Here is a 16283-nt window from a genome sequence, read left to right as displayed (position 1 = left end):
GACATTTAAAATAGACAGGGTTCTGTGTGGTTTCAGTCAAGTTTGAAATGTCAGTCATGTCTTGGCTTTGGGGGCTACCCCTCGGATGGGTGGGGAAGGGCATTTGGGTGGGGATTTATTTATCTGGAAAGCCCTGAGGTTTTGGGGGCAGTAAGTGCTGCTTACAAAGTATGCCAGACACTTAACAGCTGGTAACCACATGTCATTTTTTATCGAGTGCTTAATCAGAGAAACTGCTTGGTGAATATTGAGTCTCTTTCTGGGGGTGTGGGGTCTGAACTGGTTTTCACAGTTTTGAATCTGGGTTTTTCCTTAGTTTAAGGTGCTAGACTGGAGAAAAGCCTATCCTAGACACTGTTTATTAAAATGTAGGTTTTACGTCTCATGTGGGCACAGAGCCTTTTTTAAAATGTGTTTGGTTCTCCAGTCCCTAGAAATTACCTAGCACATAGTAGATGCTCAATAAACTTTATTGGGAGAGAGGGAGGGGTTGTCCACCACAGATACATGAGAGATTTTAGGAGTTGCACACAATGGTATTAAATAACATTCGCCTTTGTGGTAAGTGTTTCCTTTCCTTATTTTCCTTTAGCACTTCTGATTGTGCCAGGGAGAGTCTTGGTTTGGGCCCTTGTGTCTGTTACACTTCTGCAAGACTTGGTGATCCCTCTTAAGGAAGAGAGAGCAGGTTTCAAAATTAGTGTCTTCAGCTAGAAGCAGTGTCTAATTAGGATTACATAACATCATTTTGTTGGCATTGAGTTGATCCTTGAGATACATTCTATTTATGGTAAATGGTGTTGCTGTGGTTTCTTTTATAAACATATTTATGTTTTTAAAATGTGGATCGATTGAAGAAAAATAGTATACAAAGAATAATAGTGTACGTGGCCCTGGCTGTGACCAAGTGGTGAAGGTGGTTCAAGAGAGACTCAGGTTTGGAAAGTCCTTCGCTAGGCACCCTTGAAAATGGGCTGGTTTCAAAGCCACACCAAGAAGAGCTTTTCAGATAAAGAGGGAAATCCAGGAGGCAAGGCTGATAGAGGTGACCTTAGCCTTCACACTCAACTATCAGAGGTAGTTTCAAGAGGGAAAGTCAGAATGGGCTCCAGAAAGAACATTCCTCCAGCAAGGAGGAGGGAGGAAGGTCTGGGGACAAGTGAGGAACGGAACCAGGGGTGTGGGCAGGTAAGACCCAAATGCCATGGACGTGGCTGTTGGGGAAGGTGACGAGTGGGTTCCTCCGTGTGGAGGATGAGATGGCCGCCCCCCGGCCTGGACATCTGGACTCAGCAATGAGGTCTGTCTCCTGGGACCCAGACCCGCCACCCCAGAGATTACTACTTGTAAAAGGCATCACCGTGGCTCCGCTTTTTTAAAATAATTTTCCCCTTTTCTGTTTTTGAGAATACCGGAAGGTTGCTTTTTTTTTTTTTTAAATTTATTTATTTTTTATTTATTTTTGGCTGTGTTGGGTCTTCGTTTCTGTGCGAGGGCTTTCTCCAGTTGTGGCAAGCGGGGGCCACTCTTCATCGCGGTGCACAGGCCTCTCACTATCGCGGCCTCTCTTGCTGCGGAGCACAGGCTCAGTAATTGTGGCTCACGGGCCCAGTTGCTCCGCGGCATGTGGGATCTTCCCAGACCAGGGCTCGAACCCGTGTCCCCTGCATTGGCAGGCAGACTCTCAACCACTGCACCACCAGGGAAGCCCCACGTGGCTCCGCTTTTGAAAGCGAACATTCTCATTTTGTAGCTTTGAAGAAAGACTCACAGAAAGGTTGTCTTCAGTGAAGAATAATGAAAATGACCCGAGGTGAGGGCAGGGGCAGAGCAGGCGGAAAGATGGTGCTTATCTTGTGTCTGGACACAGAGAAGACAGGCTGTTTGACTGACAAAAGCACAGATAGATTTCCATAAGACAGCGGCCAGAAAAATCTTTGACATTTCCAGTATTGATTTTCCTTTTTCCTCCGTCTGTTTTGAATTGCACCCGCAAGGAAAATTGGGGTTTCCGACAGGAACTCTATATCCTAGAGACAGCTCTGCGGGATAATTGGTTTCTTTTATCTTTGGAAATGGTTGACAGGAAATGCTCATTTTTCTCTTACCTGATTAGGTGCCTTGGTGGTTCGGGGCATGGGGATGGGAGAGGTGGCAGATCATACTTTCTGTGCTTCTGCATCTGCTGGCTGTGTTGTGTCTATTGAAAGCTTTTCCCCAAGCCCAGAAAGTTAAATTATTTTTGGTGGAACTAGAGTTTTGCTTGATACAGAGACTCAGTGTGTACACAGTGGCTTTGAATAAGATAGTACCTAAGAAAAGGGGAAATGTGGCCACCATGCTTGTCAGTAGGGCACGGATGATGTAAAGGTTTGATGTAAAGGTTTCCATCTACTGCTCGTATCGGTGGCAGTCACAAGAGGCCACTATCCCCTTAGCTCATCATTATCAGAGAAGATTCATTAAGGGCATGTGGCATGTGGCAGGGAGCTGAAGGAGAGACCCATGGAAGCATCCTGGTCACCATGGAGTTTGAAACTGAAGTGCAGGGAGGTAGATGCATCCGTATAGGAAACACACAGCATCGTGTTAACTGAAACCCTGAGTGGATGGTAAAGGCTTAAAAACAGGCCCAGTATAATCTTTACTATTCTTTAAGATTATTCATCTTTATTATTAACAATAATCTTATTATTTAAGATTAATAATAATCTTAAAGATTATCTTAATTCTTTAAGATTATTAAATAACAATCTTCTTTAATCCACCTGCGAAGGCTTCTAAAACAAACGGGATTCCCAAAATGGGAAAAGAGATAATTAGGTGGGCAGAAGGTAGTAAGGCACAATTCCCATATACTCTGCTTTGAAGGTAAAATTGGGACCAGTATACAGAGGGGCTTTGAACAAGAGGAGCTGGGCTCCAGTGAGGAGACAGGCAAGAGGGGAGAGGATGATGTCTTTAGGTGAGAAGGTCGTTAGAAGTTGCATCTTGGGTTTGGCCAGTACTTGGAAGAGAGGCCTTGGGGTGTCTGTGAACATTGGGGTGGCCTAAAGCTCCCCCTTGGCTGTTGAGAGGGGAGAGAAAAGGTGCTAGTCTGGGGGCTGCCAGGAGGACCCCTGGATGTTTCAGGCTGCCCTCTTTGCCATACTTAATCTCCTCGGCAGTTACTTGAATTTTATGCAATTATTTGAATATTTTTATTGGACTTTCCTGCAATTTTATGAAGATAAATGGAAAAATGAGTCTTGAAATTGATAACCACAGATCTTAGTATAATTGAGAGAAGGATGGAAATCAATGGGTATGCTGAAATGGCAACTCTTCAGCCTCATTGGACTGAGGTTATTACACATTCAGTTGTTAAGAAGGGAACATGTAGGTACCAAATGCTGCAAATATATCACCTGAAGACTAGCTCTGAAAATGAGGTGTAATTTGGGATTTTATCATCCTTTTTGGCTCTGTGGGAACAGAACTCCCCCTGATATCATGTAAGTGTCTAGGTCCACATGGGTATGTGTTTTCAGGAACCCATTATGGATGAAATTGGGTGACTTCCAAGTAGACTAGGCCAGAAATGGCAGGAGACAGGTTTAGGGAACCACTGGGGGGAGGGATGGAAGGCAGGGGTAGATGCTGGAAAAGTGGAAACATCCAAATACTGGAAACATCCAGCAACTCAGTGGCCACAAGAAGTAAAGACCGAGGTGGGAGGTCTGAGAAATATTTGTTAGACTTGGAAAGCAACGGGCGACCTTGCTCGGAGGCTGTTTCACAGCTATAAGGAAGACAAAAATAACCATCATTGTAACAGCTAATATTTTCTAACATTTATGTGCCAGGCATTGTTCAACAGTTCTGAGCAGTTGGTTCTCAAAGTGTGGTCCCTGGACCTGCGTCTTCAGCGTCACCTGAGAATGTGTCAGAAAAGCAAATTCTCAGGCCCCACCTCAGATAAACTGAGTCAGAAACTGAGGGGACTGTGGCCCAGCAGCCTGTGTTTTAGCAAGTCCTCTGTGATTCTCATGTGTGCTCAAGTCTGAGAACTGCTCTAAGCATCCTTCCTGCACTAAGTCATGTATTCCTCCTGACAGCTGATGAGGAAAATTCATTATTACCGTTTAGCACATACTGCAGCTGAACCTGGGTAAAGGAAGGTTATCCACAATCATACAGCTAGTAAAAGGTAGAGCGGAGATCAAACCCAGGCCATCTGGCCACAGAAGAAAATCTTTTGGATTATACTTTAAATGTTAAAAATGCCCTGAAGATATCCCCTGAAAACCCCAGAGAAGAGAAATTTCAGTGCTTTTAAATTTTATTTAATTTTATTTTTTTAGTATCCAGCAAAACAGACATGGGACTATTTTCCTGCTTCCTTGTAAAATAACTTTGAAAAAAGCCCAAATTCACCCTTTTAGTGAATTTTACCCTTTTACCAGTGAAATGGTGCTAAATGAAGATTAAACTTGTACCAAGTTTCAAATTTTCTTCATTCACCATCTGGGGCTTTCTCTCTGGTCTCATCACACCCACACACACACCCCAGGACTGGTTTATTAAGAACTCTCTGGTCCTGGGGGGTCAGTTGTGTGTATAAGACTTTTTGTTGCTTATCTAGGAAGGCATCCAGGTTCACAGGAAATGTAGACATCCTAAGAGATGATGGCTGTACTTTCAAAGTTACAGAAGAGAAAAAAAATGGAGGTGGCCCATGATTTCCATCACTGGCTTGGTGCCAACAACAGCAACTTTTGCAGACATTGCTATCCCTGGAAACAAATGCCTAGAATGGAATTATTGGTTAATACAAGTTCTCAGTAGGCAGAGTGACATGCTGCCAGACACCTCTGGGATGGGAAAGAATGTCTCATTTGGGAATAGCATCCACCTGGGAGCCAGGTGTATGCCTTGCCAGACCTCACATATGGATAGTGGAGAGGGAGACCCCAGGAAAGTACTTTTGGAGAGGCGGAAGTTGAGAAGCTAGTAGCAGGATTGGGCAGCAGCAATGACCCAGCTGGATGGAAGCTTTGGTGGAACCCAGTTACATGGCCTGAAATTGCCAAGCCAACTTCCCCCAGTATCTGAACCGAATGGATCTCATCTACTTTCCCTTGTGGGCAAGGGCACTGCAAACCTCTCCAACTGATAGGGCAGAAGAGTGTGATGCCTAAAAGCACCAGCCTTTCTGCCAGGAAGGTCTGGATCCCAGTCCTTGCTACAACACTTACTGGCTGTGTGACTGTAGGCATGTTACTTAACCTCTCTGAACCTCAGTCTTCTTAGTGGTGATCTAGTTGTAATCATAGTACCTACTTCAAAAGGTTGATGCAGTTACTAGATGAGATGACGTATATCAAGTGCTTTGTACAAAAAGTGAGCAGTGAATGAATGATACCTGTTCACCTTAGTATTTTTTTAATCATTGTTGAAGTAAACCAGAGTAATATCCTCGGGGAAAGATTTGGGCTTTGGATTCCAGCCAACCTGGGTGCAAACTCTGGTCTCCCATTTGCTAGTTGCTTCTCTGAACCTCAGTTTCTTCATCTGTATAAAGGGGATACGTTTGTGGCAAAGGTAAAGTGAGATAATGCATGAGAAGGGTATAATACAGTGCCTGACAAAGAGTAAAAACCAATAAAAAACTCCACCGTCATTCTTTGTATTCTCATTATTATCGTCACTGCTAAAGCATTAGAAGCGACAGGTGGCTAGAAGCCTTAAGCATTTACAGAATTCCTACCCTGTGTGGGAATAGCATCATTCTCCTCGCCCCCTAGCTTGTTGGTTCCCCATTTTCCTGAGTCCTTCTGGCCGGGTTAAGGACGAGCTTGCTTGACTGGAGATGCATGTGGTTGACATTGACAAGCCCTGCACTACAGCGGCCCACCCTCTCCTCTGCCTTCCTCGCCTCCTCCTGCCCACCCTCCGTGATTACCCAGGATGAGCTCAGTCTTTCCAACCCACTGAAGGCTGCATGGTTTTGGATGCCTTTCCACAGACATCCGTGTTTTTTTGCATTTTTCCTTTGAGGCTTGTTCTTCTGTTGGCAGCCCATTTTCGATGTCTTAATAAAAACAGATAGGTCAGCTGTTTTTTACTTCCGGATCCTCTGCCACTTCCTTAGAGTGCTGTGTGTTCCCCGTCCAAGTTCATTTATGGGGGCTGCATTAAGTAACAATGGGCCCATTTCCTAGGTGGCTGCTATTGAATGTAACTAGTAATGTTAGCTGGTTATGTTAACTAGTAATGTTGACTTGTAATGTTTTTTGGCTTGAAGCCTTTGGGCGGGGGAGGTGACGCGGTTGGTGCCGTCAGGCAGGGAGTGGGACAAGAGAAAAGTCAGGAACTTCTCCAGCTCTGTTCCCATACATTTTCTCAGCACCTTCCAGAGTCAGGCGTTTGCCTGGGGCTGGGAATACTGGCAAGTGAGGCCAGAGGGAACAGACACTTCAAAAGACAAACAATGCAAGATAGTTGTCTAAATCGAGGCTGGTTTTCTTTTCTTTTTTCTTTCTTTTTTTTAGGTCTCAGTAGCCTTAAGCCCCACAGATGTCCAGTTGGCGTGTCCTTAGGTGAAGTGACCAGCAGACAGGGTGGGCTTCGTAATTTGCAGGGCCCAGTGCAGAATGCAAATGCGGCTCCCACCAGGGTGAGGAAGGCACTCCCCTTCCCATGGACCTGTGGCCACAACCCGTCGTGGACAGGGGGCCCCCAAGAGATTGTAACCTTCATGCTCTCGGTACATAGCTCAGGGGTGGTCGAGAGGCCCCCAGCTGAGTCATCAGCACTCAAGCCAGAGCTCTGCCAGCCCAGGGCAGGGAAGCGGGGCTGCCACCAGGCCTCTCCCCAAGATGCCGCAGAGCACCAGGGCCTGGGCCCCTGCCGACGCAACCCTGTCACCACCTTGGGAATAGAACGATGGCAGTGGTGGGGCAGGGCAGGGGAGACCAGCAGGGTGGGGAACAGCAGGGGGTGGGGAGCAGGGCCCTGAAAACCCCTCCTGGGGTGACTGTAGAAGGCAGGACCATGAGTGAGCTGAGGCTGAGCCCCTGGGGTGTGTTCCGTTTCCCCAGCAGCCTTCACTTACAAAACACAGATTCAAAGCTAAAACTATTAAGAAGTGAAGATGGCAACTGCAGAGCATTAAACCCCAAGCATGAGGCCCTTCAGAGCACCGGACCCTCAGGATTACAGGGCCCTTTGGGGCACAGGGGGCCTGTGTGACTACAGATTCCCAGAGGAGAAAATGATTGGCTCAGTTTGAGACCCAGGTAGGGTGGAGGGCAGGCACCAAGCCAATCAGCTAAGCTGAAGATGCAGGCTGGATTCAAATGGTTCGAGCATGCAAGATGGGGCAAAGCACCACTGCGTCGGTAGCGGGCGATTCTCCAGAGAAGCGGGGCTGTGAGCCAGGCTGGCCCAAAAGATCCTAACTCACTTAGCACGTGCCAAGTAAAAGATGGAGACCGTACTTCTAGCTGCAGCTTATTAAACTGTAAAATAAGAGCAAAACCTACAAAGCGTAGGGGTATAAACATTTTCAAGATGCTTTTGAAAGGTGCTTTAGCTTCCTGGAAAATATGTCCACCTAAAAATGATTGAAACTGTATGTGACCAATTGATTTGGACCACAGGGCTGGGGAGAGGGGGGAATGACTAGATGATTCTTAAGGCCCCTTTTAAGTTTTTGTTACTGTTATTTTGGTCTAAGCTACAGAATTTCTATGCCGTGTATCATGAGAAATTTTAAAATGAATGTTTTCTATTTCTCCATAGTACACAAATAACTTCTCCTTGAGAAAAAAATTTTTTTTGCCCCAAATATCTCCTTGAAGGGGGAGACATAGAAAAGAGGAGGAAGGAGAACCTAGGCCACTTTTTAAAGTTTATCTCTTAAGATGCAAAGTAGTTTTTATCAAATGAAAATAAATGCCATTTGTAAAATAAGAGCAAGATGTACAAATGCACAGGGGTATTCGAATTTTAAGGACCGATATCACTTTCTCTTCTCTTACAAATATTCTATCTCTTATCTTGATTTCTTAAAACCAAAAAATGGTCTGTAGCATCAAAACAGGCAATATATACGCAATATTTATTAGCTTCTACTATGTTCTAGGCACTGTTCTCAGAGCCAGGAGGACTAAGTTAAGTGGTCTTCACTCCTAAGGACCTAAAATCCTAACACATAGGATATAGGGTTTGAATTAATTTCCGTTGTTAACTCATGATATAACCTGGACTAGGCTTTTATTTCTCTCAGGGCCTTGGTTAGCCCCCCACACCTTTAAAATGTAGATAATTACAGTGATGGAACAAATTTATGAAGCCTGCATCGTAGGGAGGAGTATCTCTTACATTTGTAGGTGCATCTCAGACACATGAAATTAAGGAGGGTTTGTAGATGTTTTGGAAGAAGTCTGAGGTGTCAGTGTTGGCAGTAGAGGTGGTGACAGAGAACAATGCATCAGGAGTCCTTGCGTGGAGTGCCAAGGGGACTCCCTGAGGCCCTCCTCTGGGCCAGTGAAAGGGACCTGGGCAGACACTTCAGACCTCAATTGGGATTTTTGCTCAGAACCAGTCAGGGGGAGTGACTGCCATCTGGAAACACCTCCACCATCCATTCCTGCCCAGCTCAGCTGGCACAAAGTCTTGGATCGTTTCAGTTTGGTGCTGTGGTGTTTTCTTGCTGCTGGGATCCGTGTGCTTGGCTAGAAGGTAGAGAACACAGAGTTTCACCTTAAGTACCTGTCTGTTCCATGATTCCTAGTAAAGGAATCGATTTTTTTTTTCCTTTAACAGAGTCGGTAGATTCCTATAGGATGTCACTCTAACTTTGAGTTGGGGTTCCATCTTGAAACTAAATGGTGGCCAATTACTTTTAAATTAGGTTATAGCTTGTGAATTTTAATAGGATCTGTAAAATTTGGTGTATATGTGTTAGTCACAGGAATGTGATAGTACCTTTGATCAAATACTTTAATATATTTGATGTAGGTCCATTCATTACTGACTCTCTTTACCTGCCACTCCTTTTGTGAAGATAGTTGGGCTAAAAGAGCAACTCTTGTCATCACTACCCATTTCCACAGATTACTGGGAACATAAAACACCGTGTGTGTGTGTATTTATAATGATTAATTATTATAAGAACTTAATGATATTGCTGTTGTGATGCCATTTTGTAGATAAGGGACTCAAACTCAGGGAAATGAAGTCCAAGATCACACAGCTAGAAAGTAGCTGAGCTGGGACTTGAACTCCTGTCCGATGTCCAGGTTCTTTCTTCTCTGCCATGTATGCTCCCATCATCACTGTAACAGGGCTTTAGGGTTTTATAAAAGAGAGTACTAAGAAACGCATTAGGTTTTGGGTAGGATATATACCACTGTGTGTCCCCTACCCTGTAAGCATAGGCCTTTGCTAATCTAGGGATGTGAGGTGAGTGGGGAGGCATCCTTACTCTCTGAGCTTCTGTGGCCTTTGGAGAGGCTGCCCGCGTCGTGTGGGACCAGCTGTAGCCTTCTGAGGGAAGGAGGGGTCTGGGTGGGAAGACATGCTGGAAGGCAGCAAAACAGAGTGGACAGAACGTGGCTGTGGAGCTAGGAAGACCAGATCTGTGTCCTGTGTTCCAGCCTCTTCCCCGACCATCAGTAAAGTCAGGGTAATGTCACCAACTTGACCGGATTATTGGGGGGGTCAGAATTAGATGAGATCAAGAATATAAACCCTCTGGACATGCAAAACACTCAGCGGTTGTTAGTTGTAATTGCAAAGGGACTTTCTCTTACTCCCTCTTTCCACAACTTTCCCACGCACACGCCCATTGACGGACATACACTCACTGCTGCTTAAAGTCTTGCAGGCAGTCTCTTTCATGCTAGCATGAGAGATTTATCGTTTTTATAAAAAATCATTTTTATAAAAAAAAATCCATTATTTCTGCATAATTTCCCATTGCCTCCATGCTCCCTTTTCTGAGTTTTACATGAAGGGCTTGAAGGACATTGGGTGTCTACCCTAGTCCTTCCAGAGAATTCAGCCAAGCTTGGGGCAGCCCATTCCCTGGTCGGAGGGATGGGGGTGGCACTTGGGTTTGGCTCTCATCTCCTTCCTTTGCTTCGGGCTGTCTCACTGTTGCCTCCGGAAGCCTCGGCCTTCCTAGAGGATAGAAGTCTTCTTCAGCCTGGAGGCATGAGCAGTACCTGAGTGCCTGGAACCCTGTGCCCTCGCCCACTGGGAGTAGACCTGGGTTTGTCACGCGGTGAAGTAGCCCAACTCTTGTGTCCTTTGTTCTCTTTCGGCAGAACCAGCTTCTAGCAAAAGGACTGCTGTTTGTGGAGGAGAAGATTAAGCTGTGTGAAGGCAAGTACAAGGCAGCCCCTGTCCAACGGGCCTCTGACAGCCTTTGATGCTTGGACAGCTGGAATGCTTCTGTCCCAGGGAGGCAGGCTCCAAGCGCGTGCGTCGCCCCGGCCGCCCCTTCTCCAGCTAGGGGGGCAGCACTTCCGCCTGAGTCAGCCACTCCCAGCGGTGCAAGTCAGACTGTGTTTTGAGACCTGAGGGGGAATTAGGGTGGCCTCTTTGGAGACCCCGTTAAGGGGGGTTTTCTTGGGATGCATGCTGGTGGTCTCCTTTGAAGGGACAACTTATACTGCAGATCCTGCCGTGCTGTTCCCTCTGGTTTGATCCAGGCTATTTCCTACTGGCCTTTGTATAATACTGTTTCTTGAGGTGGTGCGTGTCAGGAGGCCAACCCACTTGAGGGACAGGAGGCTACGCAGGCACCTGCTCGATGGGGGCTGATTTAATCAACAAAGAAAAATGTCCCGGCCTTAGAAGAGGCTAGAGTTAAGCTGACAGGATAGAAAGGCACTGAATGGATCTGGGAGGTGGCCAAGGGCAAGAGTCGGCCGACCCCGTGACTCCACCAACGGCTAATCTCAGCTCCCACCATTGTGGATCCTGATGCAGCTTACCACCTACTTCTTGGCTGACTTTTGGCAAGTTTCTTGTTTCTTTGAGCCTTGGTTTTTTAAAAACAATTTAAAAAAAATAAATTTATTTATTTTATTTACTTATTTTTGGCTACATTGGGTCTTTGTTGCTGTGCGCGGGCTCTCTCTAGTTGTGGCGAGCGGGGGCTACTCTTCGTTGCAGTGCGGGCTTCTCATTGTGGTGGCTTCTCTTGTTGCAGAGCACGGGCTCTAGGGTGCATGGGCTTCAGTAGTTGTGGCTCATGGGCTCTAGAACGCAGGCTCAGTAGTTGTGGTTTGCGGTCTCTAGAGCACAGGCTCAGTAGTTGTGGCGCACGAGCTTAGTCGCTCTGTGGCATGTGGGATCTTCCCGGACCAGGGCTCGAACCCGTGTCCCCTGCATTGGCAGGCGGATTCTTAACCACTGCGCCACCAGGGAAGCCCTAAAATAATGTTTAAAATGATAAAATGGGACTAGGGATCGTAGGGAGTAAAAGGAGCATAACTGGCGTAGCTCCATACCTGGCACATAGTAGGTAAGCAAACTGGTTCCTTCTTTTTTTTTTCCTATTCCAGCCTAGAGACCTCCATCTGTAGGTCAAGTTTACTTCTAGATTCAGACTTATCAGGCAGTGGGTCATTCCTTTTTTCTTCCCCTTCCCTGGGAGAGACACTTGTGTCCAGTGAAGTGTCTCCTAGAAAGACAAAGTAGGAAGAAAAATGAGAAATTGACCCTGGAAGGTCCCAGTGTCCAGCACACAGTGAGTGCTCACCAAACCTTTGGAAAATGAGAGGTTTGAAATTAACCTCTGTCTATTCAAGAATTGACTGAACCTGCAGCCTTGTTTCCCTCAAATGCAACTACGTTGAGATCTTTTTCAACCTTAGAGATACCCAGTAACCCGAGGCCTTATTTTTGAGTGACTGGCTTTGACAAGAGCTTCGTGGCCCTTTTGCATGTTGGAGTGAGGCTAGCACACCAGTGTGAAAGGTAGCTGCCTGTCCGGTCTCTGGCCACATCGTAGTAAGTCATTTGCAGTTATTCTGTGCTCCTGGAAATGCGGAAAGCCAGCATTATGAAAGAGATGCTGAGCAAAACCAGAGCGTCAAGGACCCTTAAAAGGGAAAGCTGACTGTCTGTCATCCAAGTGACACTTAACATAGCTACGTTCAGAGTGAAAACTCAGGCACAGAGCTAGACGGGATAAACAAAGGGCATCCAAGGTTCTGTGTTTCTGCCCCAAAGCACGACTAGAGAGCAGTGGGCCGGGATGCTCTTGCTGGGTCCCTTCTTGTCCTGGGGTCTGGGTGGCAAGGTTCTTTCTGCACAGTGAACGGGCAGGTGGGAACCTGTAAGGGTCTTTCACATCTTTAACCAGAACATCTCTACTTTTTCATTTTGTGTGTTATAACTCCAAGAAAGATTTTATTTGGATATAAGGATTCTTTGGCTATAAAATAGAGTTTTGGATCCATCCTATCACTGAACAACCTTTACTTTATTGACCTGGCTTGTACACAGCGCCTCTACCTGACGGCTGCAGAAGGGGCACAGGTAACCCCTCATTCTGTGGTGCACTTTCGTGGACAGAATATGCCTTGTTACTTTCCATAATCTTTTCTAGAGCTTTAGTGACCTTGGCTTTAAAGAAGTTTCTCATACTTATTCTATATACCTCTCTGGTGATCTAAACTTCTGTGGCAACTAGAGGACAGTTTTTATAGGACAGTCATCTAGAACCTCCCATCCACACCCCTTTCATCGTTGCAGGGGGCTAAGGCCTTGACTCGTGGGCTGTTCTTGGAGATGGAGTCACCTCCTTCCTTTAACTCTTTCTTCCCGGGGCTACTCTGCCTTGTTAGCCTGTGTCTCTCTGATGTTCTTCTCTGAACACTTTCCAAAACCTCCACTCCTCTCTGAAATTTGCAGCAGGCAGTTAGACCCAGGCTCCCAGGAGAGGCGCCTTCCTGCTGCCGGGTTGAAGGATGACTTCACTGCTGATGAGTATTCCATCTTGGAGGTGAAGGGGAGTAAGTAGGCACCAGCACTGAGCATCAGGCTTCTCTGTCACTTCCTTCCAGTTGGGAGGGCCTCTGCTTGTCTTTGTGATGGAAGACTTAGTTGTGACTCACGGGCTCTAGAGCACAGGATCAGTAGTTGTGGCGCATGGGCTTAGTTGCTCCATGGCATGTAGGATCTTCCCGGACCAGGGCTCGAACCCGTATAACCTGCATTGGCAGGCGGATTCTTAACCACTGCACCACCAGGAAAGTCCCTGATTATCTACTGTTTACCAGGTACTTTGCTAGGTGCTGGGGACACAGTGCTGAACAAAACTTCATAGGATTACAGGTCCTCGAGGCCCTCACTACCTGGTAGTGGAGACAGGTATTAATCAAATCACCATCAGATATAAAACCCCAACTGGGACAAGTACTAAGAATATAATCCATAATAGGAGGATTTGGCCAGTGGGGGAGACTTTCTTGTGGAAGTAATGCTGGAGTTGAAAATATTAAGATAAACAGATGTACGTTAGGCAAAGAGAGGAGAGCGAGAACAGTCTAGCCAAAGGAACTAGCACGTGCAAAGGCCCTGTGGCATGGAGGGGGGCATGGTGAGCATGAGGGGCTGAAATAAAAGTCACATACAAGGGGAATACAGAAGAGGATGAAGACACAGAAGAAGGAAGCAGGTTGCCCAGCCAGGTTGCCTATGCTGTGGTTTCTTTATCTAAGAGCAAAGGAAAGTGTTGGAGCTAGCTATTAAGTCCTGCTCTGTCCTGTCCCATATCTGGGTTAAAAGGTAACCTCCTTCCACTCACCAGCCCTAGCATCTGCAAAATCCTATGCTCTCAATACTTGCCATTCATTCATTTAAAGATTGCCAAACATTGATTTACTGATGTGTCTGGCTAAGTGCTAGAAATAGAACGGTGAACAGGACAGACAGGGCCGGGGCCCTCACTACCATTCTAGTGGAGGAGACAGAGAAAGAAGTAAATGAGCGATTCCAACAATGCGTAATTAGCACACGGTGAGGGAAAGTAGAGGCTGCTGTGGATTTGCATTTCTCTCCAGTGAATTTCACTCCGACCTTTCAAAATCTGCACAGCTTTGGCCCCGCTATCTACTAGTCGTGCCCTCGTTCTGTTTTCTCTCCCAGCCACTGCTTTTGTTGTCCGTTAGATTAATAGATGGACAACACTAAATGAGTCTTTCAAGATCAGTTCAGTGGAACTGGCCGTGCGTTGCCAGACGCATCTCTCAGGGTCTAATCTTGGCTGACCCAGTTTCCCTGCCTCAGCTGAGCAGAGATAGTGCCCAGTCAGCTCTGTTATCTAGGTCATTAAACAGCAGCCACCGTGCAGGCTCTGCCCTGCCAGTGCCTGCCTTTCCTGCAGGTGCAAAGTCCCTCGAACAGCCTTCCGGTGGCGTTGGGTGACCTATGTCCATCCAGCCTGCGGGTGGCGCTTGGCCAGGGCTCGGGCTTCCTGATCCGGGGGATGAGGGTAGGCATAGTGTCAGGAGGTGGGTCCCGTGTTTTGCAGGCGACTGTTCAGAGAATAATGCCCTGCCGGTTACAGTGGGTGGAGGTGATAGTTTCTGAGCCCTCTTTCCGTCTCTCTCAAGTGACAGCTCAAATCTAGACTGAAAAGCCAGTGTCTTAGTGATTATGAAAAACAAAATAATTTATAACTGTGCACATGATCTTTCTGGATTATACGGGTAAGAGCACAGGTTCTGGAATCCCAGCTTGGCCTTCTACCTATGTGACTTTGAGCCCAGATACCTGGCCTGTCTGAGCTGTAAAATGGGGTAATAGCATCTACTCATGAGATAGCTTATAGATAAATAATCTAGCAGAGGTCCTGATAAAGTTGTAACCATTCTCGTGATGATAGCAGTTATGGCGTGCTTTTCAAAATTCAGCTCCCTTTTCTGGATTAAGGGAGAGAAGGCATGTTTGCATATTTTCGGTCGAGTTTTCCCATCCAATCCCATGTTTACTGTAGTAACACTTCTGGATCAAAAGTAGGTAATGAGCTTCCTCTCACTACCATCCCATGCTCCATTTGACGTGGAACTGTCTCCCGGCTTCTCCTGCAAGTAATGACCAAGTTCTTTTCTTTCTTTCTCCCCTCCCATCTTCTCGCCCTCATGTAGGTGAAAATCGCATTGAGGTTCTGGCTGAAGTCTGGGACCACTTCTTCACTGAGACTCTCCCCACCCTGCAGGCAATATTCTATCCAGTTCAGGTCAGTCTTACTGGGGAACATCCTCCTGCCGGCCTGGGCAGTCTGTCTTATTCCTTGGCCTTTGCCCCCTGGGGCCTGCCAGCGAATGGGGGAAAACCAGGGGATTGGGCACTGCCTGAGCTGGCTCAGGACCTCGGACATCTTTGGAAGGCCACTCTGTTCTATATTCAGCATCTAACCTCAAGCAATGAACAGTGCCTGCATACCTAGCAATTTGTAGGCACTCTCTTCCCTCTTGGTTTTGAGTATGTCTGTATATTCTTGGAGTGGTTTGTTTCTTCTTACTTTTCAGAAGTAGGGAAGATGGGGGAAGGAGACTTTTTCTGTCCTTTTCTTTCTTTTCTCCACCCACCCCCCCCTTCTTTGAAGCACAATTTTCCGGCACGTTTTCTGTGGCTCCCAAATTGTGGGAAAGCGACAATGTTCCTTGCCCTTTGTAAGGGATTCCTGAATACGAGAAGGCCCATGATGTCGCAGGAAGAACTGTGGACCTGGAATCAGTTGCTGGGTTTGGGTAAACTCATTTCCTGTTTCTAGGCACAGCTCTGTTTCATCTCCTGCAGAATGAAGAATTTAGAGTAAAACCGAGTAGCATCTCTTATGCTTCTTATTCTGTGAGCTCAGCTCATTCTACCACCTGCGTTGGTTTCCCTCTACCTTCCTGAAGGGGCGAATAGCAGGACTGGTCAGTGCCGGGTCAGAATGGACAGCCCCTCAGGCAGACTGACCAATAAGTATTCTTCTCCAAAATATATGTCTCTGTCATTCGCTTATGCTGCTATGTGCTCGTGAGCGCTCCTCCCACTGCGGTTAAGACATCATATGTAATCAGGTTTGTTGAAGTGCAGGCGTGGGCGCTGCAATAATACAGCCATTAGCAAAGGTAGGAATTACCTTGTACCAGAGGTAAGGGCCCACGTGCTTTGTTTGCTCTGAGTGGTATTTTAAAGGAAGTTGGAATTCTTTTAAATACATGTCAAATATTTAAAAATTGGGAGGTTGTGCCTTCAGAGTCCATTTCCCAATTCAGGTTTGCCCC

At 46.5% G+C, this 16283-nt stretch overlaps 1 protein-coding gene across 2 annotated transcripts in view; it reads left to right on the top strand.

Annotated features, from left to right (window-relative positions):
• Positions 1-16283, top strand: part of PRR5L (proline rich 5 like) — an 80450-nt gene that overhangs the window by 37943 nt on the left and 26224 nt on the right. For both annotated transcript variants that reach the window (XR_009009188.1, XM_007181084.3), the window contains exons 5-6: positions 10317-10374; positions 15153-15244. Coding sequence is in view for 1 of the 2 variants with exons in the window: in XM_007181084.3 (XP_007181146.2) it covers positions 10317-10374; positions 15153-15244 (150 nt within the window). In the remaining variant the exon portion in view is untranslated. The remainder of the gene's footprint in view (positions 1-10316; positions 10375-15152; positions 15245-16283) is intronic.

Source organism: Balaenoptera acutorostrata, chromosome 9, assembly GCF_949987535.1.
Source record: "Balaenoptera acutorostrata chromosome 9, mBalAcu1.1, whole genome shotgun sequence".
Taxonomy (NCBI): domain Eukaryota; kingdom Metazoa; phylum Chordata; class Mammalia; order Artiodactyla; family Balaenopteridae; genus Balaenoptera; species Balaenoptera acutorostrata.
This window is presented reverse-complemented; position numbering and strand designations above follow the sequence as displayed.